Source organism: Netta rufina, assembly GCF_964035555.1.
Source record: "Netta rufina genome assembly, chromosome: 15".
In the NCBI taxonomy this organism is placed as follows: Eukaryota; Metazoa; Chordata; class Aves; order Anseriformes; family Anatidae; genus Netta; species Netta rufina.
In genome coordinates this window covers 7,310,128-7,334,556 of record NC_140138.1, presented here as the reverse complement: position 1 = coordinate 7,334,556, position 24,429 = coordinate 7,310,128, and the positions used below count along the sequence as shown (strand labels likewise).

The following is a 24,429-nucleotide window of genomic DNA, read 5'->3' as shown; positions in this document are numbered from 1 at the left end:
CAGCACAGGGAGGAGGAGGAAGGGGAACCAAAGACCAGCTGCACCAAGCCAGGCATCACCACAGGGCTTGCCATGCCACGCCAGCACCCGCAGATGAGGATGACGGCGAGCTTAAGCCCTTTGTTTTCCCAGTGCTGCTGTTCCTGTGGCAGGTGGCTGCACCACCCCACAGCGTACGTGGAGCCTGGCTGGGGTGCTGCTGCCCTCACAGGGGCACGAGAAGGGAGGCCACAGCGTGAGGATGAACCAGACCCCAGCCCACACAGGGACTGTCCCAGAGACCTCCTGGTGGCCACGGGGCATGCCCCTGGCAAGCCTGGATGTGCTGGGACTCCTCTGGGATTTTGGGAGCAGCACACGGCCACAGGGCTCTGAGCCCATCCCAGGTCACTCTCTTGGTGCTCTCGGGGACCTCTCGTGCTATTGGGGTGCCAGGGGGACCTCAGGGCCTTGTGAAGTCTCAGGGCTCCCTGCGGTTATCCCAAGGTCTCGGGGTGCTGACAGGGCTCTGCGACGTCCCCAGGATGACTGCTGTCCCCAGGTCCCGGCTTCCACCCCGGGGATCCCTCAGGACCCTGCCAGGCCTTGGGGACGGATCCCACCAGCCCCACACGCATCCCGGGCTCCCCAGAAGCTCTCTATTGAGCCGGGGGTCCCAAAGGCTCCCCCTGATCCTCTCCCAGAGCCCCGAAGCGCCGGGGCCGGCCCCGGTTGTGGCGGGGGCGGAGCGGGGCGGGGAGGCGGCGGCGGAAGCGGGCGGCGGCGGCGGCGATGGCGCTGCGGAGCCCCGGGCGGCGGCGGGCGGCGATGCCGGGATAAGGCGGGCGGCCATGGCGCAGGGAGCCGGCCCGGGGCTGCGGCTGCTCCCGGTGCTCCTGCAGCTCCCGGTGCTCCTGCAGCTCCCGGTGCTCCTGGGGCTCCCCGCCGCTCACGGTAACAGCACCGGCTCCGGTGAGTCCAGGTGGCTGGGGGATTGATTGCTCGGCCGTGCGCTGTCCGCTCCGGTGTCCCCGGGCTGGGAAGGAGGAGGAGGAGGAGGAGGAGGAGGAGAGGGGGGAGGCCTCCCCTCCCCGGGGACCCTGCGGTTGTCGTGTGCCCTTCTGCTCTGCTCTGTCCCCCCGGGACCACCGGGGGTGTCCCTAGCCCCGCGGATGTCACCGTGTCCGTGGGGAGAAAGCAAAGTTTGTCCGGAGGCACCGAGGCGAGAAATGCTGCGGTGTCCCCGGTGCTCACCGAGGTGGCCCTGGTGTCTGCGTTGGCCCTTTGGCCAGGAGGAGGCTTGGGGTGTGCGGTGTAGGGACAGGGACATGACTGATGGAGATGGCGCCTGGCCCATGGAAGCCGTAGGGCTGCCTTCCCTGGACAGGGAAAGGTTGCTGGGAGGTCGAGGGCCCAGAGGAAAATCAGCCAAGTGGTGTTTTGCAGTGGGCAGAAGCCTCTGTCCGCAGCACAGACCCGAGGAAAGTCCCTCGTCTCGGTACCAGAGGTTGCTTTGAGCTGGTCAGCGCTGCGATCTGTGGAGTAATTTGCTGCCCGGGAGCCCTATAAATTGTCCCCTGTGCTCTAGCAGAGCAGTGCTTCGTTCTGGCTGTACCAGGTGCTGTGGAGCAGCAAGAGATTGATCTCTTTCCCTTGGAGATCAGGGCCTGAACCCAGGCAAACTTGCCACCGTGTGTGTGGTGGTAGCTGTGGTGTTGCTTCTCAGGTGAGTTTACTTCCACCGTGTCGAGGCAGATGGGCAGGAGCAGGCGCCCAAGTGGGCTGGAAGAGGGTTTGGCAGTGAGCAGAGCAGTGGGCAGCTCTTTGTGGTGGCATGCCCGGGGTTGCCATCGTGTGTATGGCAGAGGCTCTGCTGGCTGGGGGCCGTACCCCATCCTCTGGAGATGCCACCAGGCATTGCAGTGTTGGGAAAATGTTGGGAGGTTGTTCAGATGCTTCGGCGTGCTATGGAGGCAAGTTGGCGCTGAGTGCGGTTATCAGCTGCTGGTGGTGATTATCATGTTGTACTTCCTCATAGTCTGTGAAGCATGTGGGCTGCTCTGGGAAGCCTATGAGGCCAAGGTGAGATGTCCTTTTACCCCCGGCCCACCCTCCTCTGGCATCCTGCTAGCTGGGTTTCCAGCCCAGAGGAAAGCTACCCTGTATTTGAGGCGTGTTGTTAGGTTTTTCTTGGCGTCATCCTGTCGGCTGGGAGAAATGCCACGTTGGGATTAGATCTGAGAGCTGGTAAAGATGAGGTCTGCCCCAGAGGAGTGAGGTGACCTTCTTTTGGAACATGTAAATATGGGATTTTGACATGGACTAAAGAAATACGGTTTCTGTTACATTATAAATGGCAAAAAAAAAAAAAAAAAAAAAAAAAACCTGCCACATAGCCATTTCTTGTCTTGACTGGCCACTGTTGGTGTAGTACACAGGCATTTTCATAGACTCTTTATGAGCCTTTAGAGCCGCTCCTTGGCCTAAGCTCTGCACAGGGTTGAGCCAGCTGCCTTTGGAAGTAGTGGCTCTTCTGAAACTCCAGAGACACTTGCATCTGCTTTGAAACTGGGACCTCACATTGTTTGTGGGAAGCTCTGAAACCAACGGCCAACATATTATGGCTAAAAGTAGAATGAGATAATCTTTGGATGAGCAAATCCAAGCTGTTGCAAGTGGTTCTTTATTTTGAAATTCAAAGAACGCATCTCCTCTCTGCGTCTGTAGTTCTGCTATGTTTTGTTTGTTTTCTTAAAACCACTTTTGTTTTTTTGCTTAATACATTTGAAACTTGCTTTTAGAAGGAGGCCATGTCTTGTGGAGACCTGTCTTTCTGTCTACTAATATTTGGTTTTATCCACGTGTAGCATTTCCTTGTCAACCCAAGGCTGAGGGTGAAGTGGGAATCAATTCATCTTATTTCCTGGGTGCAGCTCTTGTGTGCCCAGCATAGCAAGCCTAAGAGCAGGAGCATGGATAGATTGTCTCCAAGAGAAACCACGTGTGGTTGGACTTTGTGCATGCTGCTGTCACGCTGGCTCAGCCGTGGCTCTTGTTTTAACCTGGGAGCTGTCACAGGCTGTGCTGAGGCGGAGCAGGTCTGCAGACCTTCCCTGGGTACTGTGCTTGACCTCACTCATTGTAATTGACTGGTCCTTAATAAAAAGCACTGCTGATTGCTTGACTTCTTAGTTTTACAGCCTGCCAGCCCTCTGCTCCCCCAAAACCTTGCACATAAGTCTTCAGCTGCTGTGGCCCTTTGAGGGCAAGGACCTGCTGGTGGGTGCTGGCTGCAGGTTGTTGCCCATGCAGAGCCTGGCCACCAGCAGGGGTGGAACAGCTTCTGTCAAGGTCAGGCACTAGCAGGACAGCGTATCCCTGCTCAGGTTGTCCTACGCCACCTGTTCCTTTAAGCAGAGCCACGGCGACCCCAGCCTTATCACTCCTTCTGTCTGTGTCTCCCCTTGTCCCAGATGTCACTGAAATGAACGCGCTGTGTGCATGCAGAGAGCAACTAGGTGCAGAGAAGCCACTGATTAAAGACCTCTCTCTTCTGTAGTTCTTTAAATACAGCTGGGTTTACAGCAGATCTCAGCCAATTCCTGTCTTGTCATCTGCAAGTGGGCTTTGTGGTGTCCCATCCTGGCTCACCTTTCCCTCTGTGCCTGGAGCCCTGTGCGGGCTCTGCCTGCAGGACCCCGTGGCGTGAGGCTGGGGCAGGAAGGTGCCTGCAGTGTTCCGCCAGCATGCCCTTTCCCTTGTGGAGTAAATTCTCCCATTGGCTTGTGCTTTGACAGCAGTGAAAGCTGCGTGGCTGGTATTTCTTGCTTTCCTGTTTCCTCCTTTCTGTTGGGTTTGCAATCTGCCTCGAGGCTTTAGCTTGGTAATTTGCCAGGAAATTAAACCCATCATTACTATTCCTGTCTCTTTGCAGTGCCGTGTGTTCAGGCTAGCTTGCGTCCTGCTTTGGGGCATGAATCGTATTTCCTGCTAGGATTAGTTTCCTCTTGGCACAAAGTATGTCCCAAGGCTCTGCTCCTGCCTGAGGAGTGTTCTTCCTCTTTTTCTGGCACCTTACTTAAACTCGGTTGGGTCCTGTGTGTTTCCACATGACCCCGAGCAGCATTAGATGAAGACGGGCTGAACAATTCTTGCTGCTTTATTTTCTGATCAAAGCGGTGGATGTGAATCTGAAAGCTACAAGTTTCTCCCCACTCCAGAGAATTCTAGCATAGAAAAGAAGCAGCTGGGAGGTCTTGGTAGAGATGTGTGGGCACGTTCTTCTACTCCCCTTGCCGAGTGTGAGGAACCTTGTTTTCTGGTGGGCAGAACAGCTTTGTCTCTGCCCTCTCACCACAGTTTTGCCCTCTTCCCAACCCTCGTGTGATGTTTTTCTTCTGTCCCTGAGTTGTAGTCTGGTTGTTTTCTTGCTAACAGTGACACCAATGCAGTTTTGCAGGTGAAATTATCTGCAGGCTAGGGGTGATCTGTAAGCATAGTTGGGCAGAGGGATGATGGAAGACATAGGTAGTACTCTGATGCGTTCACTAAAAAACTGTTGTCCTCTTGCATGACCAAGCCTACCCAAGGGCTGTTAACACTATTTGGGCAGCCTTTCTTCCAGGTAGGAAAATCTCTAGGGTTTGTAAGGTACATCTCTTAAAGCCAAGTGCAGTTTGTAGCATGTAAGTTTTTGTCACATTGCGTGTTGCAGGAGGACAGCATGTGGCACAGTGCATGTGTCCTGAGCCTGTGAGGACTGATAACATCAGCCCACGTGCTCAACAGAAACCTATGAAGACAGCTCTTGCCTAGAAACTGCAGCTAAATTCCCTGTGTGGAGCACAGAGCACCCTGTGCTACCTGCACCCGCCTTGTCCTACCCTGTCCACCTGCTGTGTGTGGTTTGCCTAAGGTGCTGGGACTGGGCTGCTGCCCGCTCTGCCGTGCTTTCCTTGCCACCATCTTTTCCTCCTGACCTTTTCCTCCTCCTCAGTGTCTCAGGTGTTCTGTCATCTTCACAGCATGTTTTGTGGAGCACGGTTAAGGTTCCTCCAGTGCTGTCTGGCTGTAGGGAACAGTTTTGTGGTAGGGATCTGTGCAGTTCTGGCTGCTCAATCTCATCTCATTCCTCCTCAGGAGGAGTGCAGTGGATCAGCGAGTATCTGGAGGAATTGGGCTGAGAGATTAAGGACACAAAGGGCTTCTCTCCAGTTACCTTTGAACTCCTGTGTGTGTCTGTGGGTGGCTGTAGCCCTGCAACCTGCTCCCAGCAGCCACCCCAGCAGCTGCTTTGCTCTCTCCCTTTCAGACTCCCTGTATGTCTCCGAGTACTTCTCTCAGAGTGCGCAGAAGTTGTCCTTCTACAGCTGGTATGGGAATGCCAAGGTCTTCCACTTCCACGTGCCAGAAGATACTGTGCTGCTTCGCTGGCTTCTGCAAGCGTCCAGGGGGAAAGAACCGGAGTGTACCAGCATGGAGGTCACAGTGTATGTATGTCCCTGTGCCACTGCTTGCACATGTGGGCTTTCTTGTCTTTCCCTTGTCCTTGTTGCTCATGCAGTTGTTTCTCTGTAGGAGGCTGTGAATTTGTTGCAGCAGACAATTCCTTAGTGTTGCACTAACACTAAATCTGTGTTTTTTAAATCTGTAGAAGCATTTCATGTTACCAGTGGATCAAAGGGCTATCAAATATTATGTCTAAGAAACATATCTTATGTCTAAAAATGCTGGAGAGAGTTTCACAGTGAGGCTGTTGTTGCTGTTCATAACCAAAGGTGTTCCCGGACCTTTCTGTGTCTGTTGATCCTGTGCATGGTGCTGTGCAGATGTGGCAGAACTGCAAAGGGCCTGAGAGGATGCAAAACATTTGAAGGTGGACAAATTCCCCAGTACAAAGGAGCTGGAGAGACTAGAAACACTGTATTGAAGGATGCAGCCTGTGTATGGAGCACAGATAAGAGAGGAATGCCTAATCCTGCTGACACAACAAAACAAGATTTGAAGACGTGAAGATGGAGCGTTCAATGACATCAAAATAAATATTGCTTAAAGCAGTTCTTGATTTGTGAGAGGATTTGAGATCAAACAGGTTGAGACTTTGAGCTGTATTTCATGAGGGTACTAAGCTTCCTGGGCAGGTGGTTCCCTGAGAGGCTATTTGGACTCTCAGAGACCTTACATGGCTAGGACCTACTCCACAGGGGTGGCTGCAGCTTGCTGAAGTTTCAGCCACTCCAAAAGCAACTGAAGTTTGCTGCACCAGCTGGCTTGCACATTACCTAGTCTGTTCTGGGCACAGATAAGTGCTCTGTTGCTTCTGAGCAGCCTGAAACAGGTGATCTGTGTGTTTTCTGCATCCCAGAAGGCTTTCCAGTAGTTTAGGGATGTGAGGGACAAGACAACAGTTAAACAATATCCTAAGAAATGACTGTGGAGATCAGTTTAGCTAAGCTCGAACAGATTAATGACAAATAACCTGTCATGCTTGCTTGCTGGACCTGTTATTGTTCATTGTTCTGTTGTAGTGCTCTAGTAGTCCCAAAAAGGAGCAAATTGAATGCCAAATTGGCTGTCCAAATATCCCATGCATTACTTAGCTCCCTGCTTTTCTCATATTTCAAACTTCAAGCTACTCATCTTAAAGCAGAGGTGCTTGTGTTCTAAAGTCAGTCACATAGGCCTTGCTTGGTGTCTTTTTAGACTGTCTGCCCTCCTTAATGGAGGAAATAGGAAACATGCGGATCTCTTCTATAAAAAGAAAGCTCTTAATTGACGATTTAGCCTAGCTGGCTATAGGGGGAACTTGCTGATGGTTATAAAAGGAAAAAAGTAGTAGTTTTGTGACTGGGGCTTAACCTAAGCGTGTGTTATGGAAATTTTCTTTCAGGCTTGATGGAACGATGTAAATCCTTGTCTTAATAAGCAGTCAAGTTAAACTAATCTCTAAATAAATCCAAGATAAGGTAATACCAGCCAGTCCTCACCAGATGAAAATGATAGCTCTGTGCTCCACTTGAATATGTGGCTTCTTTCCAGCCTGCAGCCTCTCTGATCTCAGGCCAACCTGGGTGGCCACTGACGAATTTGTATCCCAGTTTACCTTGCAGGTGTATATACCTCCCTCGATTTACTTGCATTCTGGTTTCTCTTGCAGGCACTTTCGCTATGGAGCCCCTCCTGTAATAAATCCACTGGGCACTCAATTTCCTGCAAATGCGACTGTCCATCCTTCCTACAACATAAGCATCACTCTGAGCAGTGCAGTGCAAAACACCACTTTTGTGAACGTTACAAGTCCTGCTGCAGGAGACTGGTTCATTGCTGCACATCTCCCTGAGGCTGCTGGCAGAATTGAAGTGAAGGTAAGAGCTCTGGTGAGCATCTCGGACAGCCAGCATACTCTGTCCGGTGTCTCTTGCCACAGCTGACCAGTCTGTTCTCCCCTCCTGCAGGGCTTCTCCACTCCCTGCACCTATATGTTTCAGGCAGATATGTTTGTGCTTAGACTCGCTGATATGCCTGTTCTGGAGCCTGGTGTTGCCATGCCACAAACTATCGTCTCACCTGCTAAGCCTCTGCATGTCAAGTGAGTGAGAGCAGCGGCTGGAAGCACTTGGGGCCGTAGGTATGGGGTCAGATTTCCCACTGATGCTGTTTAGGGTAAGCCACTGTTGTTTCCATGCTGGGCTGGACTATGCCCTGGAGTTTGGGGGTCTCTGGGTCTGTTTGACAAGCTCCCTGCATCAGGGTGGTAGGTTTGTGGGCAGCACACTAGAGGGCCCTTCTCTGACTCTTTGCAGGCAGACGTAGAGGTCTAAGGCAGAAATCTGGTAGTTCTTAGAGACCCTTCCCCTGGGAAAGATTTTCACAACACAAATCAGGGCAATCTAGTTCTTACCACAATGCCTGTGGGAATCTGTGGTGGGTTGTGGCTGGTCTGTGTTCAGACTACAAGCTGTGCAAGTTGCTGGTTGCTTCTCCTGCAGGGTCTTTGTTCCCAAGTACACTGCCAGGATGTGGTTTGAGCTGCGAAGCTGCGTGACAAGTGAGCAGAAGGCATGCTCTGTGCGGGTAGTGCTGGGCTCAATCACGCTGCCACAGTCCTTCCAGAAGATCATCACCTGCACAGGGAATGTAAACTGCAGCCTGGGCCTGGATTCACTCCCCTGGGAAAAGTGGTTGCAGATCATGGTGGAGAGTCTTGGCACTGCCAATGCCAGTGTGTCCATGGAGATGCTGACTTCTTTCACAGGTGGGTTTCCATTTTCTCTACCCCTATGGGAGGGATCAGCAAGAACTTTGTGTCTGCTATGTCTCTCTCAGGCCTTTGGTTGGCTGGCTATGATGCCCTATGTTTTAGGTTTTCCCAGCATGCTGGTTGCCTGGGCATAACCTTGAGGGCTGAGATCTAGTTGTTGCTTTAGTATCAAAAGTGTAGGCTCTAATATTCATCCAAGAAGAATACTCCCTGGACCTTCCTATTCTGGAAATGCCTGTGCCAGGATCTCTGAAGCAATGGTATTTTCCAAAGGCTGTGATCAGCTTAAACTCTGGTGAGGAGAATAGTTTTGGGTAGATGCACTAGACTGTATTGATACATTGACTATTGGCCATAAGCAGGCTACAGACAGGAAGTCATCTCACAGAGGTTTCCTTGGGGCAAGATCTTGGGTTGTGAGGAGATGTCTCAATTTTACATGCCTCAGGAGGTCACGGGGTCCTTGTGGCTGTGATAGGCACTTGTAACATGACAGTCATCCCTGTCTGGCTGTTGGGAGTCTTGCAAGCTCACCAACCAGGCATATTTTTGAAAATATTCTGCTAGGGCTTCTGCTATCATTTCCTCAAAGCAGAGCCTCATCCGTTATGCTCGAGGGCCTGGCACTGGCATCTGAAGTGTGAGAGGGGACACACAGCAACACCAGCGGCATTAGAGCTACACAGGCTCCAGCAAATTTTCAAATGTCACATTTGGCTCCAGTTACTATGACTTCATGGTTTGTGCCTTTAGCTGTTATTGGGTTAATTTATCTCTTTTGCCTAGCCTTGTATGCCCAGGTCTGGGAAACTACTACAGCCTTTCATGCAGCCAGTGGTTATGGGGCAGTTAAGTGTTGTGCTAAGTTATTGGTTAGTGAATACTCCCTGGCTGCTGGGCACGTTGTGTGTAATCCCTTCTTCTGTTCCTCTGCTTGCCAGCTGCTTCTCTGCAGCTCCAGGGTGTTGCCACCCACTGTACCATTCGCCTGGCTTTTGTCAGAACCCCACGTTGTGAATGCTGATGTTAGAGTTTCCCCTGTAAAGATGATAAATACTGAAGTGTCTGAAGCATCTGAAATACCCCCACAGTTTGTGCTGTCGCTTGACAGTCTGAAGTTCCTGGGGCCCTGCCTGGTTGAGGTGCTGATCCTGGTTCTTCTGACTCCTCTCCTTTTTTTTCCTTTACAGACTGTAGGCCGGGAAGTACCAGTTCATTTCTTAACTTCAGCCTAAACCAGAGCCAAGCTGGTTCTGGACCAGGTAGCACAGGAACAGCAGGGAGCCCCACTCAGTCTACAGGAACGGCTTTACGCAATGCATCTGAGCAGAGGAGCTTCTGTCTCCAGAATCAGCCCGTTGTTCGGGAGGACCTGGATGTGGTGTCTGTGCGGTACAGGCTCCTGAATGGTCCCACTGTGCCCGTGTACTCCATCTCCCCAACCCTGCTTCTCCTCAACTTGAAAACTGGCATGGACAGTGGGGGTTCCCTTGTGGTGAATCTCCTGCTTAACAAGGTGCAGTAGCTTTATTTGTGTGATGGTCTTCTCTTTGCAGTGCTTGTCTCTGCCTCTGTTCCTGGGTGGGTTTGTCAACAAATTCCAGGGGTTGTAGGTACCAGCAGTACTATTTTCCTTTCTTCTGTTGTTATTGTCTCTTCACAAAGCCCTCTGAACCTGTTCTAGCCACTTCCATGATGTCCTGCTTGTCAGTTCCAAGTGAAATGCCACAGCTTGCTGGCATGTGGTGGCAGCACTGAAAAGGAGAGGAAATGGAAAATAATTGCATCTCCATCTCTTCTGTGGGAACCTAGAGCCTTGCCACCAAGAGAGGAGGCTCTTCAGGGAAACCCAGGGATGTTTCTGTCTGAGTCACTGATTCCCATCGCTTTGGTGGCACCAAGGAATCATTTTACCTGAAAGTGTGACTGTGATGTTTGTCACAAGGGCTAGTTAGAGCCTTCCCAAGGGCTGATGTCCTGCTGCCTCTGTTTGCTGTCACCATGTGCTCATGCTGAAGCGATGGCCTAGTGTAAATGTCCTGGCTGGGTGGCATTTCCACCCATGCAGTCTCCCTGAGAGACTCTCTTCCTGTGCCTTTCAGCAAAGGCATAATGCAGTGACGATGCAGAGCGGGGTGAATACAGGTTTGCCCAGAAAGAGTTGGTGAATTGGTGGATGACCTTGATCTGCAGCAGTTAATATCACCTGCTGCTCCCGTAGGACACGGGCAGTGTGGGAGATAAATTGTGCAGTGCATCGAGGTGCTCTCATGTGGAATTTTTTATTTTTTTGCACAGACATCTCTGAGCCAGGCCAATGCCACTGTGGTAGCGTGTCTGAGTGCTGCTTCACCGGTGCTGTCCCTCAATACCACGCAGAAGTGCAGTACAGGTATGAGAGCCACTGACACGTGCCCCCAGCTCAGCTATGCTGCCTCAGGACTTTGCTTTTAGACCTCATGACCTCAGATGGACTCGGGTCCTTTGTAGATTGTCTTGGGGAAGCTGATTTTGGTGCAAGACCTCCTGAGGCCTTCATCACTCAGTTCCAGCACATGCCCTGGGGTGCTGGGGTGCAGATGCTAGTCTGGAACCAGGAGTTAGCCTCCATCAAAGGAAGGCGTGGTTAGCACCTAGCTCTCTTCCAGCCTTGTTGGCAGGTTTGGGGATGGTCAAGGCTTTGCTGGTGTGCAGAGAAGCCGAACACTGCACTGGAGAACTAAATAAGCAACCAGGCTGGCCCAGCTGCCTTGTGTAGCTGATCTCAGCTTGGAATTGGTGCAGGCCCTTCTCCCCAAGTCCTGGTGTATCACAGCAACTTCTTGTCTTTAAGCTTTTTTCCAGGGCTACCCTCTGAGTGTGAGCACGTCCTCTGCAGAAGCGATGGTGATTGTCCTGTACCCCCAGACAGACGACTGGTTCCTTTCCTTGCAGCTCATCTGCACAAAGGGCCAGGGGTGAGTCTGCTGTGTTGCATGGCTTCGAGGCTGGTTTGGAGCACTCTACCTTGCTGCCTTTGACTAACATAAGCAAAAGCAAATGCCTGTTGTCACTGTCTTGCCTTCTGTAGTGGGCTCATCTCATGTGGTAGCAGTGAAGCCATGGCTACAGAGGGGGAGGAGGTGGGTGGCAGTGCTGCCTTGCTCTCTTGTGGGCCCTCAAGCAGCTTGTCTGGTGCTGAGCTGGCATGTCTCACACTGACTGCATGTGAGTGGTGGAGTCTGCCTGGGTGAGCTTCCCCAAATGTATTTTGAGGTGATAAATTGGAAAGAGCTGTGCTATAAATGAAAATGCTGCTGTTACTTCCTCAAGGAGGCTTTGAAATGTGTTCAGTTCTACTCATAGTCTAGCAGTTTGCCTTCCTGGTGATTCGTCTCCGTAAAGGGCCGAACATGCTCTAAGAAGTGGTGCTGGCAACTGCTGGGCCTGACTACTAGTCATGGGTATTGAGCCTCTTATGGGAGTCTGGGGAAGAGCTGAGGCCTGTCTGCACGTCTCTTTGGCAGTCTGAGTGGAGAGGGAGTCGACTGTGCTCTTATCTCTTGGGAGCAATGCAGCAGACCCACTGTGGGCTGTGGTGTGAAGGATCCCTGTGCCAAAATAGCAGAGAATTTGTGTATGTGAAAGTGGCTGGGGGTAGGACACAGCGAGGCCAGGCTCTTTCAGACCCCTGGAGCAGAGTGCTCCCTTGGCACACAGCTGCCCAGAAGGACCAGGGTACCAAGACAGTCTGCTTTCATTGCAGTGAATGCAACACCGCAGAAGCCAAAGTGACCATCATAGCATACCTCACCCCCTGCTTCAATGACTGTGGGCCATATGGACAGTGCAGTCTACTGAGAAGACACGGCTACCTCTATGCGGGCTGCAGCTGTAAAGCTGGTGAGTGCCTTTTCCTAGGAGGGTTTGCCATCCTCCCCAAGGGGGAGGCCACGTTTTTCCATGCTGCTGTTTAGACAAGAGGGAAGAGGGTCTGCCACAGCTTTATGAATGTCCTGGAGTCACAGCACTTGCCTAAAGTGCAGTCTGTGCCCACGGTGCCCTCTTTGGGCAGCATCCTGATTCCCCTGAGGAGTTCTGGGAAGCATCCCAGGGGAAACGGTGAATCAGGCTGAGGACAGCTTTCTGCTGAAAGGTCACTTCCAGCTTTGAGTCCCCCAGGGCTTGGGGAGGTGCTTCTGAGCATCCCCAGTGAGATCTGAATACCTGCAGGGCTGCCTGAAAGCACCTGTATCAGAGCATGTTCCTTGCAGGGCAGCTTATTATGTAGTGCCCTGATACAGGACGTGATGAGGCTGGGCTGGTAGTCACTGTGCTTTGCTGTGGTGCTCAGCCTCATGCTATCTCAAGAGCAAGCACGCAAGACAACCCTTAGACTTGGAAGTGCCACTGGAGGAGGAACACTGGTGTCAGATGCTAATATAATAATGAGATAAGAAGACTGGGCAGGAGTCACTAGTGTAGGGAAGATGATAGCTGTGCTGTGCTTGGATGGATACTTGCATCTGTTTTTAGCAGAAGGACAAGGCAAAATATGGTTCACTGCTGCTTTGGACCTGATCCAGCATGTCCTTGCTGTCTGCTGCAGTTCTGCTACTAGGTTAGGACTGCAATGGAGAGCAACATCCTAATTTCCTCAAGGGGTGCCAGGTCCTGGGAAGCACACAGCACCCCAGGGGAAATGAGGAATCAGGCTGAGGACAGCTTTCTGCTGAATCACTTGGAGCAAAATGCCCCAGCTGCATATTCATGACCCAGAAATAAACTGAAGAGAGCAGCCTCCTGTGGGCTCTGCAGTGAGAGCAGGGAGAAAGGGACAGAGCTGCTGGGCTTGTTTCTAGCAGCACCGTAATGGGATGGGTGCAACTCTTAACTCTGCTCTGACTGCGGAGCCTGCATGTACCCAGGCTGCCCTGTGACTGACCTCCTCTCCCCAAAAGGAGGGCATGGGCATTCTAACTTTGAATAAAAATAATAAATAAATAAATAAAGCTTAGTTTATAGAAGACTGTCAGCTCAGTCCTTGGACAGCAGGCTAAGAATTGACCCCAGTATCAAGCCCAGAGCTTTGCATTGTTCTCTGGGAAATTCTCTAGGTCATAAACACAGCTTGCAGCCAGGAAACTTCCAGCTAAAGCTAAGAAAACAATTTTTCACCCATCAGAGTTGTTCACCTTTGCACTATATCCATGTCTCTGTCTTGGGGAATTTTCAAAACTCAGTTGGACAAGGCCCAGAGCAACCTGATCTGGCTTTGCAGTCTGCCCTGGGAGCAGGAGGAAGGACAGGATGGCTTCCTTAATGTTGTGGAACACTTTCCTCCCTGGTTTCTGGGATCTGTAGGGTTCTTCCCCTGCAGTATCTTGTACCCAGCTTGCAGCAGAGAGCATCCTAAGCATTTGAGCCTCAAATATTTGATTTATCACCAGAAAGTAGCATGTGTGTTGAGTTACTATAGAGAAGAAAAGTACCAGTCTGGACAGACCTGTGCTGTGTGTAGAACAGCCCCTGCCACATGGGAATAACCTGGGGAATGTCCTTGGAACAGCTGCTGGGCTCTGCTGGGGTTTCCCCAAGACCTAGTAGCATGGGCCAGCCACTTTCCAAAGCAGAGCGTGCAATGAGTAGCGAGCATCCTGAGAACAGGAGCGTGCGTAGCTGATGGAGCAGATCAGCAAGAAGGGCTATGGCAGCAGGGCTCATTAGCCAGCAACTGCAAACAGCAGAGCTATTAAAGCCAGCTGCTCAGTATAAACACTGCGTGAGTCCTGGGTGAAATGGAGGTCAATGGGTAAGCTGCCAGAGATGCTGGGCTTGTGATGGGCTCCCAGTGGGGGCGGGTGGGTTTGTCCTTCCTCGTCCTAACATGCTGCATTTTTTCCTAGAGCAAAGGAGAGGAGGCCCAGGGGTAGTCCTGGGGAGCTACTGCTGCTTCTGAGGGGTCCCAGGCTCCTGCTGGATGCTGCAGGCAGGCCACATGAGATCCACACAGGCCTCTCTGCTCCACAGGTTGGAGCGGGTGGAGCTGCACGGATGACACCAAGGCCCAGTCAGTTGGTGCGCAGAACCTGGCCACCCTCCTGCTCACGCTGAGTAACCTCATGTTCCTGCCAGCAATAGCAGTTGCTGTCTATCGCTACTACCTGGTGGAGGCCTCTGTCTACACCTACACCATGTTCTTCTCCACGGTAGGGATCGTCTTTTGTCAGGTCCTCTGCCAGCTCCCTGTTAGCATCAGGAAGGGGATCCTGCCTGCTGCACTGGGCTAAAATCACTGGTGGAACTGTCCATGCTCAAGCTCCGCAAGGAGCTTCTAGGATCATCAAACAAACATCTCCGTGGACATGTCCTGCCCCTTCACAGTTTGGCAGGAGTGTTATTTTCATTGAGTTCTTCCAGCCACACTGCAGGTGCTCATATTTGGGGGTGGGACCCCTGGGAGCTGAGATGGGGTTGGAGCATTCTGCTGAAGGTTACTGTCCCAAGAGACCTCAGCTGCTGCTGGGAGGGTGCAGACTGATAGCAGCTCTCCAGCTTTTTTCTGTAACACTGTGCTGGTTTGGTGAAGCTTCCTGGAGATGCTGTCAGGAGGGATCTTGGCTACCATGGGCTGAGATTACTCCTGCTTCTCCTTTCCAGAAAGCTGAGTGGTGCTGCTGAGTTCATGTTAGCCTTTGGTTTTGTTCCTGGTTCTAGTTCTACCACGCATGTGACCAGCCAGGTGTTGCTGTGATGTGCATCATGGACTACGACACCCTACAGTACTGTGACTTCTTGGGCTCTGTGGTGTCCATCTGGGTGACAATCCTGTGCATGTCTCGGGTGAAGAAGATTCTGAAATACGTGAGTGTCAGACCTTTATTGCTCCTGCACTGCAGGGCCAGGCGTGAGTCAGCCGAGACACAAGTGGCCGTGCTGCACCCTCTTGTGGCAGCACTTTAATAAGACAGCGCATACAGCAGATCCTCCTCTGCAGCCTGCAAGATAGCCTTGCTCTCTGGATAGCCCACCTTGGTAACAAAGGCTGTTTGTCATCCACCCTAATTTTTAAACCAGAGGGTGATTTTATCCTAGGATCTTGGATCATGAACCTGCATGCTTGTAGGGACTGTGCCTGAAAGGACTGAGGGGAAGTATTTGTGGGTCCTCTGGTTTATCCTTCTAAAGGTACTGCTCTTAAGTCATGCATGTGTGCAGGGCTGGACAGGCAGGAGATGAAGTTCTCCTTGCCTTAGGCCTTTGACATAGCCATCTGTGCTCTAGCAGCAGGTGAGCTGCTGATGTGGTGTCTCGTTCCCAGATCCTTTTCGTCTTGGGGACCCTGTTAATTGCCATGTCCCTGCAGCTGGACCGCAGAGGGGTGTGGAACATGATGGGTCCCTGCCTCTTTGCCCTCATCATCATGATTGCAGCATGGGTAAGTAAGGGCAGCCAGACAGAACCTGCTGCCCTCTGCTCCTTTCCAGAGAATGATGGTGACAGAGCAGGCCCCACTTACCAGAACACTGACACATGGGAGCTGATCTCCTTGAAGCACCCTGGTGGACAGAGCGCAGGGCAAGGCGCCTTTGGTCCCTCCAATAGCTGAGAAATCCCCTGCTTATGGGTCTCAGCACAGTCTGGCTGCTGCAGCTCCAATTCACAGAATGGGTGGGGTTGGAAGGGACCTCTGAAGATCATCTAGTCTGGCCCCCCCGCAGAGCAGGGTCACCTAGAGCACCTTGCGCAGGATGGCACCCAGGTGGGTTATAAATATTTCTGGAGAAGGAGACTGCACATCCTCTCTGGGCAATGTGTCCCAGTGCTCTGTCACCCTCCCAGTAAAGAGTGCCCCCTCATATTGAGCCAGAACCTCCTGTGCTTCAGTTTGTGCCCATTGCCTCTTGTCCTGTCACTGGGCACAAATGAAAAGAGACTGGCTCTATCCTCTCAACACCTTCCCTCAGATATTTGTGTACATTAATGAGGTCTCCCCTCATTTCAGTGCACACCAGCAGCTGGACAGTCCTAACAGAGTGGCTGGCTGTTGCCTGTTCCCTGGAACGGTGGCATCAGCATTGCCCTCTGCATGCAGGGCTTTGATGCCATAGCTGGGTATGGGGGGTCTGGCACACAAGGGATGGGCCCAAGACAAGGGGAGGCTGAAGTTTTACAGAGGCAGCAGGCATACCCTTTTGCTGTGAAGACTGTTTAACAGATGTTCCTGGGTCAGGCAGTGCTGTGTGTTTCTTCTGCATAAGCTTCTAGTTGCTTTAACACTTCTGTGCTCTCACACCTCTAGGTTTACCATGGAGTAAAGCGCAGACACTGCTACCCCTCCTCATGGAAGCGCTGGGTTTTCTACCTCCTACCAGGGATCACCTTGGCTTTCATCGCCATCTCAGTATATGCATTCATGGAAACCAATGAGAACTATTACTACACCCACAGCATCTGGCACGTGCTGGTGGCTGGCAGTGTAGCTTTCCTGCTTCCGCCTCGGGACAAGCATAAGAAGCCCTGGGCTTGGTCACAGAAGCTCACTTGTCGCTATCAGATCTGCCAGAATGACCGTGAGGAGCTCTATGCTGTCACCTGAACTGCTTGTTGCCAGGTCACAGAGGTGAAGGGCTGGTAAGGTTGCTCTTTGCCAGGCCAGCCTGGGCTGCCCCTCTGTAGCACGTTGGCAATCTTGTTACGTGCTCATTCACCGGCTGGGAGAGCGCAGTAGCTGGACTGGGTTTAAACATGAAGACAGCAAGCTTGTCTTTTGAAGGCAAGTTTGAGATCCCCTACACTTTACTGCTGGGATGGGGCAGGCTCTTTGTGGTTCTAAATTGAGGAATAGTCTCCCCACCACCTCCTCCGTGGCCTTGGGGGAAATTGTCAACTCTTATTCCCCTCCTACCCGATCCATGAGGACTGGGCTCAGCCCATGCTGCACTGGAGCCACAGGCTGCTGTGCTTTTTCCTGGACTCACTCTCTTAGCAGAGGGCTGTGGGACAGGGATTTCCCATGCCATCTTGCAATCAAAATTTGCTTTGTCAAGAGAAGAACAGATTTCTTCTGCACCTGACCTGGAGGCAAATGCATTTGAGTGCCCTTGGTGCTGAAGGGGGGGAGGGAGGTAGCTGATTTCAGCACACACACAGGGGCCTTGATTGCTGTCTCCCATGTGGGTCTGGAGCCCTCTCTTTGTGAAACAGGTGGTGCTGCTCTTACGTAGGCTGGCTTCTGGAAATGATGAATGAGACCTGAATTTGGGCCCTGGATTCAGGATCAGACTTGTCAGGAATGTGGAAAAAAACATGTGCAAGAGGCATCAGTAGCGTCTACCTGATAACTGTGAAACTCACAGCTGTGCAGGGTTTAGTCTAAATTTTTCTTTGTCCCTCTTGGTTCATCCAGAAGGAACTAGGCTGCTGTAATGTTCCCCGTCCTCTCTTTGTGTTCAGGTATTCGCTGTCTGACTTCCTTTTGTGGGTTCAGCAGCTCTGCCCAGCCAACATAAGTGGCAGAATCTCTCAGGACTCCATCAAGGTTGGTGATGTGCTGTGGCATTTCACTTGCAAGTTAAGTTAGTAACACTGCCCCCACCTCCGGCACCTTTGGGCAGCAACAGTTCACTCTGTGGCTGTATTTGGTTGGGATCAACCTGGGCAGAGCTGGAATCCAGGGCCCTAGCGCAGCTCCAGCCTGAAGGCATGCCCCAGTCTTGCAATAGTCTGAGCACAGTATGGCCTTACGGCAAGTTTGTTAACGTGTGCTTCAAACCTACTCAGCACCTTTCCTGTGCTTTGCGTACAGCATCACATCAGAGCTGTGCAAACCCTGTGCTCAACCGGTTGTGGCTCTGAGGCTGGATGCGCTGTGGAGCCACAGCTGGTCTGAGGCTGTTGGGACTGTCCCAGTCCAGCCAAGAACATCTCCCTGGGCTCCCAAGATGGTTGTAGTCTCCTTGGGAGCATCTGTCTTGCTTTAGCCTTACTGGAGGGCACTTGGACATCGGAAAGCAAGGACAGAAACACAGAATTGGCAACCAGGAAATAGTCTTTGCCCATCCTTATTTTGTAGTTAAGGGCTCAAATACATGGTTCCCTGCCTGTTTATTCCAATTGTGGCAGATGGCTAAGGAAGAACAGCTTTGGCCAGTACAGAGCTCTCCTTCCTATGCTAGAGACACTAATGTTCCACATCCAGCCATGTGCTTTTGGTACAGCCTGTGGTTCAATTCTATGTGCAAGCTGGCTAATTTCCACAAAATTGTGATCCCAGTAATTGGTGCACATCCTTCTCCTCTGGGATCAAAATGATGGCAAACACTACGTATGTGGCATTAAGGTGACAGCTGACATAAGCATTTTGGTGCTCCTTTCTAGTGTGCATGCTGCTCAGAGCTGGCCTGCAGTCAGACCTCTTCCTTTTGGAAGGAAAGAGCTATTAATGAAGGACAATGCTTCCTAGTTTATAGGAATCAGGGTTATTTCTTTGCCTTGAAAAATGTCCAGCATTCTCCTCAGCTCTGTACTTTAACCTCTTCTCATAGCTAACCTAGCCTCTGCCTAATTAATCTGCCTGTTAATCCAACCTCTGCCTTTGCACTGGAGGAGGGATAACCCCGGGCAGCATGACATACTAGATGCCACCCAGTTGGAAAGCAGCTTGGCAGAAAAGGTACTAAGAGTCCTGGTAGACACCAAGTAGAACAAGAGTCAGCAATGTGCCCTTGCTGCAAAGAAGACTAATGGTACCCTTGGCTGCATCAGGGAAAGTACTGCCAGTGCGTCAAGGGCCTGCACCTCGCCACACCTGGAGTGCTGTGTCCAGTCCTGGGCCCACCAGTACAAGAGAGACCTGGACATACTGGGAAAAGTCAAATGTAGGGCCACAGGGATGATGAAGGGACTGGAGCACCTCTCCTGTGAGGAGGGGCTGCAAGGGCTGGGACTGCTCAGCCTGGAGAAGAAGAGGCTCAGGGGGATCTCACCGATGCCTGCACATCCCTGAAGGCAGGGTGCACAGAGCATGGAGCCAGGCCCTGCTCAGCGGTGCCCAGGGCCAGGCCCAGAGATCTCCCAAAGCCGCCTGGACATAGATCAGGGTCCCCTACTCGGGATGGCCCTGCGAGGGCATCGCAGGTGGTGGAGGTGGCGGCGCAGATGGGCTCGGGGGGCCTTCAGCCTCCACCATGCTGTGAAAGTGAAGCTTTTCTTCAATGCAAGCCTGCAGGGGCTGAAGGCCACATCTCACCCATCTCCTTCACCGTCTGCCACTCATATACAAAAAAGGCGAGCAGGCAGCAGTGGCTCACACCCAGGCTCATTCTCCAGTGTGTTCCTGCCCATCACCCGGGGCTGTTGGATGGCCCAGACCCGTCCCTGCTGTCCCTCAGGGCACAAAGATGAGCTCTCCATGGTGAGGAGGTCTCAGCTGCTTGCCCTGTCCCTGTATTTTGTTTCACAGCTTTCGGCCAGGGGCCGGGATGCCAGCAGCATGGCTCTCACCCTCAGTTTTATCCCCTGGGGGTGGAGGGCTTAGCACTCCCTCCTTAGTTCCAATTTTACTGCTTTTAGGCACTTTTTGCCCTCTCAGCGTGTCGTGGGCTGAGCACGTGGGTGGGCAGCAGCCGCACCTTCACAGCTGCGGCCTCTGTGCCTTGCTGCCATGCTAGCCGGGGTGCTGCCTCAACTCTTTAAAGCAATAATTCCTCATCAGGCCTTTTCCTTTATGGCTTTCAATGCTGTGAAGCTTCAGGTGAAGAAACGCCTGGACCTCCGTCGTCGTCGTTGTTGTCCGGTCGCTGAAGTTCTGCCCTCGCTCCCCTGTGTCGCTTTGGGTCGTGACGCAGAACCGTGCTGTGGGCCTGGGGGAAGGGCTTCCTGTTGGTCGTTAATTATTAATTTGTATTACGGTTATTATTAATTTGTGTTAATTATTTCGGGTAAAATCCGAGGAAATCCCTGCGTCTGAACGGAACGGTTACGTGTTCGCTGTTAACACCCGGGATTATTTTCTACGGCCGATTTTAAAGCTTCCGATTTTATAACTTAATAAAGGGAGAGGTGTTTCATAAACGGCTAAGAAGCGGGTTTGTGCACTTTGTGGGGGAGGAGGCAGCGAAGCGGGCCGCTGCGTGTCCCTCGCCGGCCGCCGTTTGCAGCTCGGCTCCGACCGCCGGGGGGCGGCCCCTGGCGCTGCCGTGGGGGCTGGGGGCGGCCATGCCGCTGCACCGCTTCCCCCCGCGGCTGTGGCCGGCGCTGCGGCTCCGCCAGGGGCTGTGCTCGCGGCTGCCGGCGCACTGCCTGCGGGCGCTGCAGGAGGACGAGCCGCCCGCCGCCCCCGTGCACTGGCGGCCGCAGGGGGCTCGCTACCGCCGCGACCCGCGCAGCGGCGAGAGGCAGCGCCTGCAGGACGTGCCCGTGCTGCCCTTCCTGCCGCCCGCCGCGCACCGGGGGCTGTGGGGCGGCGAGGGATGGGTCCGAGGCTTCCGCTATGCCCGCAACGACAAGGTGAGGACGGTTCCCCCCTCCCCGTACCCCCCCGTACCCCCTGTGCCCGGTGCCCCCGGCGCTGACCGGCCCCGGCCTTGGGCAGCTCTCCACCCGGCTGCCGAAGGTGTGGAAGCCGCAGCTGTTCGAGCGGCGCCTCTACAGCGAGATCCTGGACGCCACCCTCACCGTCACCGTCACCATGCGCACGCTCGACCTCATCGACCAGGCCTACGGCTTCGACTTCTACATCCTCAAGGCAAGGGCCTCAAGGCATCAGGGGACGCCCGGGGAGCGTCGTCCCCCGTTACGGGTGTCCCATGCGGTGTCTGGGTGATTTGATGGGGTTATCCACATGCTGGTAGGCTCCTGGCTTCTCAGCTTTGCCCGTGGGTGCACATTCATGTTGTCAGTTCTCTCTCGCCAGACCCCCAAAGCAGATCTGGGCTCGAAGCTGGGGATGGATTTGAAGCGAACGATGTTGCTGCGGCTTGCACGGAGAGATCCCAAACTGCATCCCAATGACCCAGCCAGAAGAGAGGCCATTTATGATAAGTACAAGGTGGGTGCCCGACCTGCTGCTTCTGCTCTGGGGTCCGCAGCAGTGTTCACTGGCGGTCTCGACTGATAACGTCTTGTTCACTCCCTTGCAGCACAGGCTACAGTTCATTCTCCTGTATCCAGGGTATGGGTATAGAAGACCTAAACATCATTTGCTAGGTTTTTCCCGTCTCTCTGTAGCTGCCGCTTTCTGTATTCATCAGTGAGGCAGACAAAGATCTGGGTTTCTGTAGTGAATCTACAACAAGCACTGTAAGAGCTGACACTACCAACAGCAGGGAGAATTTTTATCGATGCTGCAGTGAGGAGCCCTTATTGCCTGAGTGTGATTGTTTAATTTTATGTAGCTGATGGTGGTTGTCATCCGTGGCCTATGATCAGCCACAGAAGTGTTGGAAGGAGAGGCAGAGCAGCACACACAGTGCTGTACGCTTTGCAAAAGGGAAAAGGAGAAAGGTGAAGGGAGCTTTGCCAGAAATGAGATGAGCAAGGGGACAGTGCTTGAGGCTCATGTGCAGTAGTGTTCCTGCTGGAGGAAAGGTGTTTGTGGGAGTGGGGTGAAGAGGGGACTTGCATGTTCCTCACCTGGAGAGACTACAGCACCTGTTTCTCCTTTTGTCACAGGAATTCGTGATTCCAGAAGAGGAGGCTGAATGGGTTGGCTTGAGTTTAGAAGAAGCAATAGAAAAACAGAGGGTCCTAGAAAAAAAGGTGAGTTTCTGAGGCAGTGCTGTCCTGTGAGCACAGAGGTGTCATAGCTGCATCATGCTGTGCATCCAGCTGATCTCAGTATCCTGAGCACTCATCACCGATGGAAGTAGTGCTCCAAAACCCCTGAGAAGCCACTTGAGCCCCGTTAAATCTGGGTGCCCAAAACAGTGCTGGGTTAAAGTGCTTTGTAATATCAGATCCTACCCCGTCTAGGCATTTCTGTTGCTTAGTGTGAGGCTTGCTGCTGCCCAGGTTCAGTCTAAATAGTTTAACCTCCATTTTCTTTCAGGACCCTGTCCCACTCTTCAAGGTGTACGCTGAAGAACTTGTCAACCAACTGAAAGAAAAGGCACTTCAGAAGCAATGAAGAAATCTTCAGCACAAAGTCCCAGCTACAGATGGAGCTGTGGGGTTCAGTGAGCCTTCTGCCTAAGCCACGCTTATGTAGAAGAGGCCCCACAGTGAGCACACCCAGGGGCGTGTTGCAGTTACCAACATCTAACAAGCAGCCTAGTCTCAGTGAGGAATTGTGCCTGTTGGCTGAGGAAATTACTTCTGTCCTGTGGCCTCTGAAAAGCGTTCTTGTAAGACTGACCTGATGTGGTGGTTCTGCCCGTGCAGTACTTGACTGCATGTGATCCTGATCTAAAATTAAATGTGCATTTTAAGGAATGTCAGTGGACTTTACTCTGATCCTCACTGGTCATTAGTGTGTTGCAGAGACCACAAGATGTAGTGGTGGTTTTTCTTAGATCAGTCCACAGCTCTCTTGTGCGGAGTAGAGATGATGGTGCCCCAAAAGCGTGACCCCAAACCACAATGAGAGAAACGAGCAGTGCTTGTTTGGCTTATTTTCCACTGAAATGTAAAACTACAGGGGAGCACAAATTCCCAATATTTGTTCTGTCTTGAAAATTAGGAGAGTGCTGCAGAGGGCATTGCTGGGTAGGCATAAAGCCTTTGTAGGGCTGGGAGTGAGGGAGATGGTTTGGGTGAATGTGACTGAAGTGTTTTGTGAAGATTTCTTTGCTGCTTTTGGAGACTGGGAATGGGTTGGAGCCCTCACAAGGGGTATCTGAGCCAGCAGCTGAGTGTGTCACAGCTGTGCAGCTGGTCAGGGGCTGCCATGCTGGGGCTGTGCTGACTCTAAATGGGAGTAGGGGACAAGTTGGGTGGTAAAAATGGGTGTTGCCAGCCTGGTTGCATGTCCCAGCTCTGGGGAGTCAAGGTTCCTAAGAGGAAACTTGCACAGAAGGTCACATTTGCCTAATTAATGATTTCTTGGCTAGGCCACCACAATGACATTTACTTATCTTCTCGCTCTTCTGCAACTGAACTGAGTGGGAAGCTGCTGCCCAGCTCCTCAGGGACCCTGACACTCTGCCCTCATTAGAGATAATTAGCTGGGACGAGTTCTTCATTGACAGCTCCGCTCATCATTAGGGCTAGCACAGCTCATGCATTTTAATGCAGCTCTGAGCAAAGCTCCAGACGGTGGCTCTGTCCCAGCTCCCCCTCCATAGCTCTGCTGGAACGTGACAGTTCTGTGCCTGCAGTGCTGCAGTTGGCCCATGCCTGGATCCTGGTGCCCTGTTGATGCCTTCAGTGCCTCACAGCTCCTCGGTGAGGGGGCTGTCTGGGGTGGCTGGAGAGATGGTGATCAGCCCCTCCTTTTGTGGGGCTGGATTTTAGTTATGTAAAATTATTTTCCAGTTCTGTGGTGCCCATACGCCTCAGGGGAGAGCTTTGGCCATATGTCCTCCCCAGCTGCAGTGCTGGTTTGCCTGTCCTTGAGCTACCTTTGCTCCTCAGTGCTTATCATGTCTTCCTGTTATGCAGGATTTGCAGTTTTAGGAAGGTTTGGTAGGCGATGAGGAAGCACAGGGGTGGTGGGAGATTTTGGCCAGATGTGGGGGAGAGTTCCTGTCCCATTAGGGCAGGGCTAACAGGCTCTGCAAAAGCGCAGTAGGAGCTCCAGGAGCTTCTCTGCAGAGGACGTGACTAATCCTGCCTTCTCTCCCTGACTTCTGATTTGGATCCTTCCATTCTCTCTTCCTTTCTTTGCTGTGAAACCCTCTCCTTGCTCCTTTCCCTATACCCATGCTTGATGTCACCTGGAGCTTCTCCCAAAGAACTTCTGTGTCCTTCTCCTGTGGCTGGGCCCATTATGGGAACATCTTCCATGTCTGCTTACTCTGGTTTGACTTCTGGAGGGAACAGCAGAGCTGCACCAACAGCAAAGCTCATCCTGGTGGGGGAGGCTGGGGCTACCATGCCCATGTGTTCAGCCAGGACTGAGGGATAGAGGGTTATTGCAAATCAGCTTTGCTTTGGAGATAACGCTCCTGACGTGAGGAAGGCTGGAAACTCATTGCTTGTGGACCAGGGATGGTGCTGCAGTTTCACAGAAAACAAGGTGAGTGCTTACACAGCTAGTCGTGCAGGGCTGG

General features: G+C 52.5%; 2 protein-coding genes across 2 annotated transcripts; both read left to right on the top strand.

Annotated features, from left to right (window-relative positions):
* Window positions 1-768: 768 nt before the first annotated feature.
* PGAP6 (post-GPI attachment to proteins 6) lies at window positions 769-17,298 on the top strand. Its single transcript, XM_084296257.1, has 13 exons — window positions 769-951; window positions 5,291-5,468; window positions 7,136-7,343; window positions 7,434-7,567; window positions 7,968-8,233; window positions 9,430-9,755; window positions 10,538-10,631; window positions 11,073-11,196; window positions 11,985-12,121; window positions 14,249-14,427; window positions 14,936-15,082; window positions 15,540-15,656; window positions 16,521-17,298. Exons 1-13 carry the CDS (start codon window positions 831-833, stop codon window positions 16,815-16,817), a joined length of 2,328 nt encoding a protein of 775 aa, XP_084152383.1. The 5' UTR covers window positions 769-830; the 3' UTR covers window positions 16,818-17,298.
* A 3,091-nt stretch (window positions 17,299-20,389) lies between these two features.
* Window positions 20,390-22,651, top strand: MRPL28 (mitochondrial ribosomal protein L28). The gene is made up of 5 exons (XM_084296282.1): window positions 20,390-20,728; window positions 20,814-20,966; window positions 21,135-21,269; window positions 21,893-21,979; window positions 22,269-22,651. The coding sequence occupies exons 1-5, from the start codon at window positions 20,438-20,440 to the stop codon at window positions 22,344-22,346; spliced, it is 744 nt and encodes a 247-aa protein (XP_084152408.1). The 5' UTR covers window positions 20,390-20,437; the 3' UTR covers window positions 22,347-22,651.
* The last annotated feature ends 1,778 nt before the right edge of the window (window positions 22,652-24,429 follow it).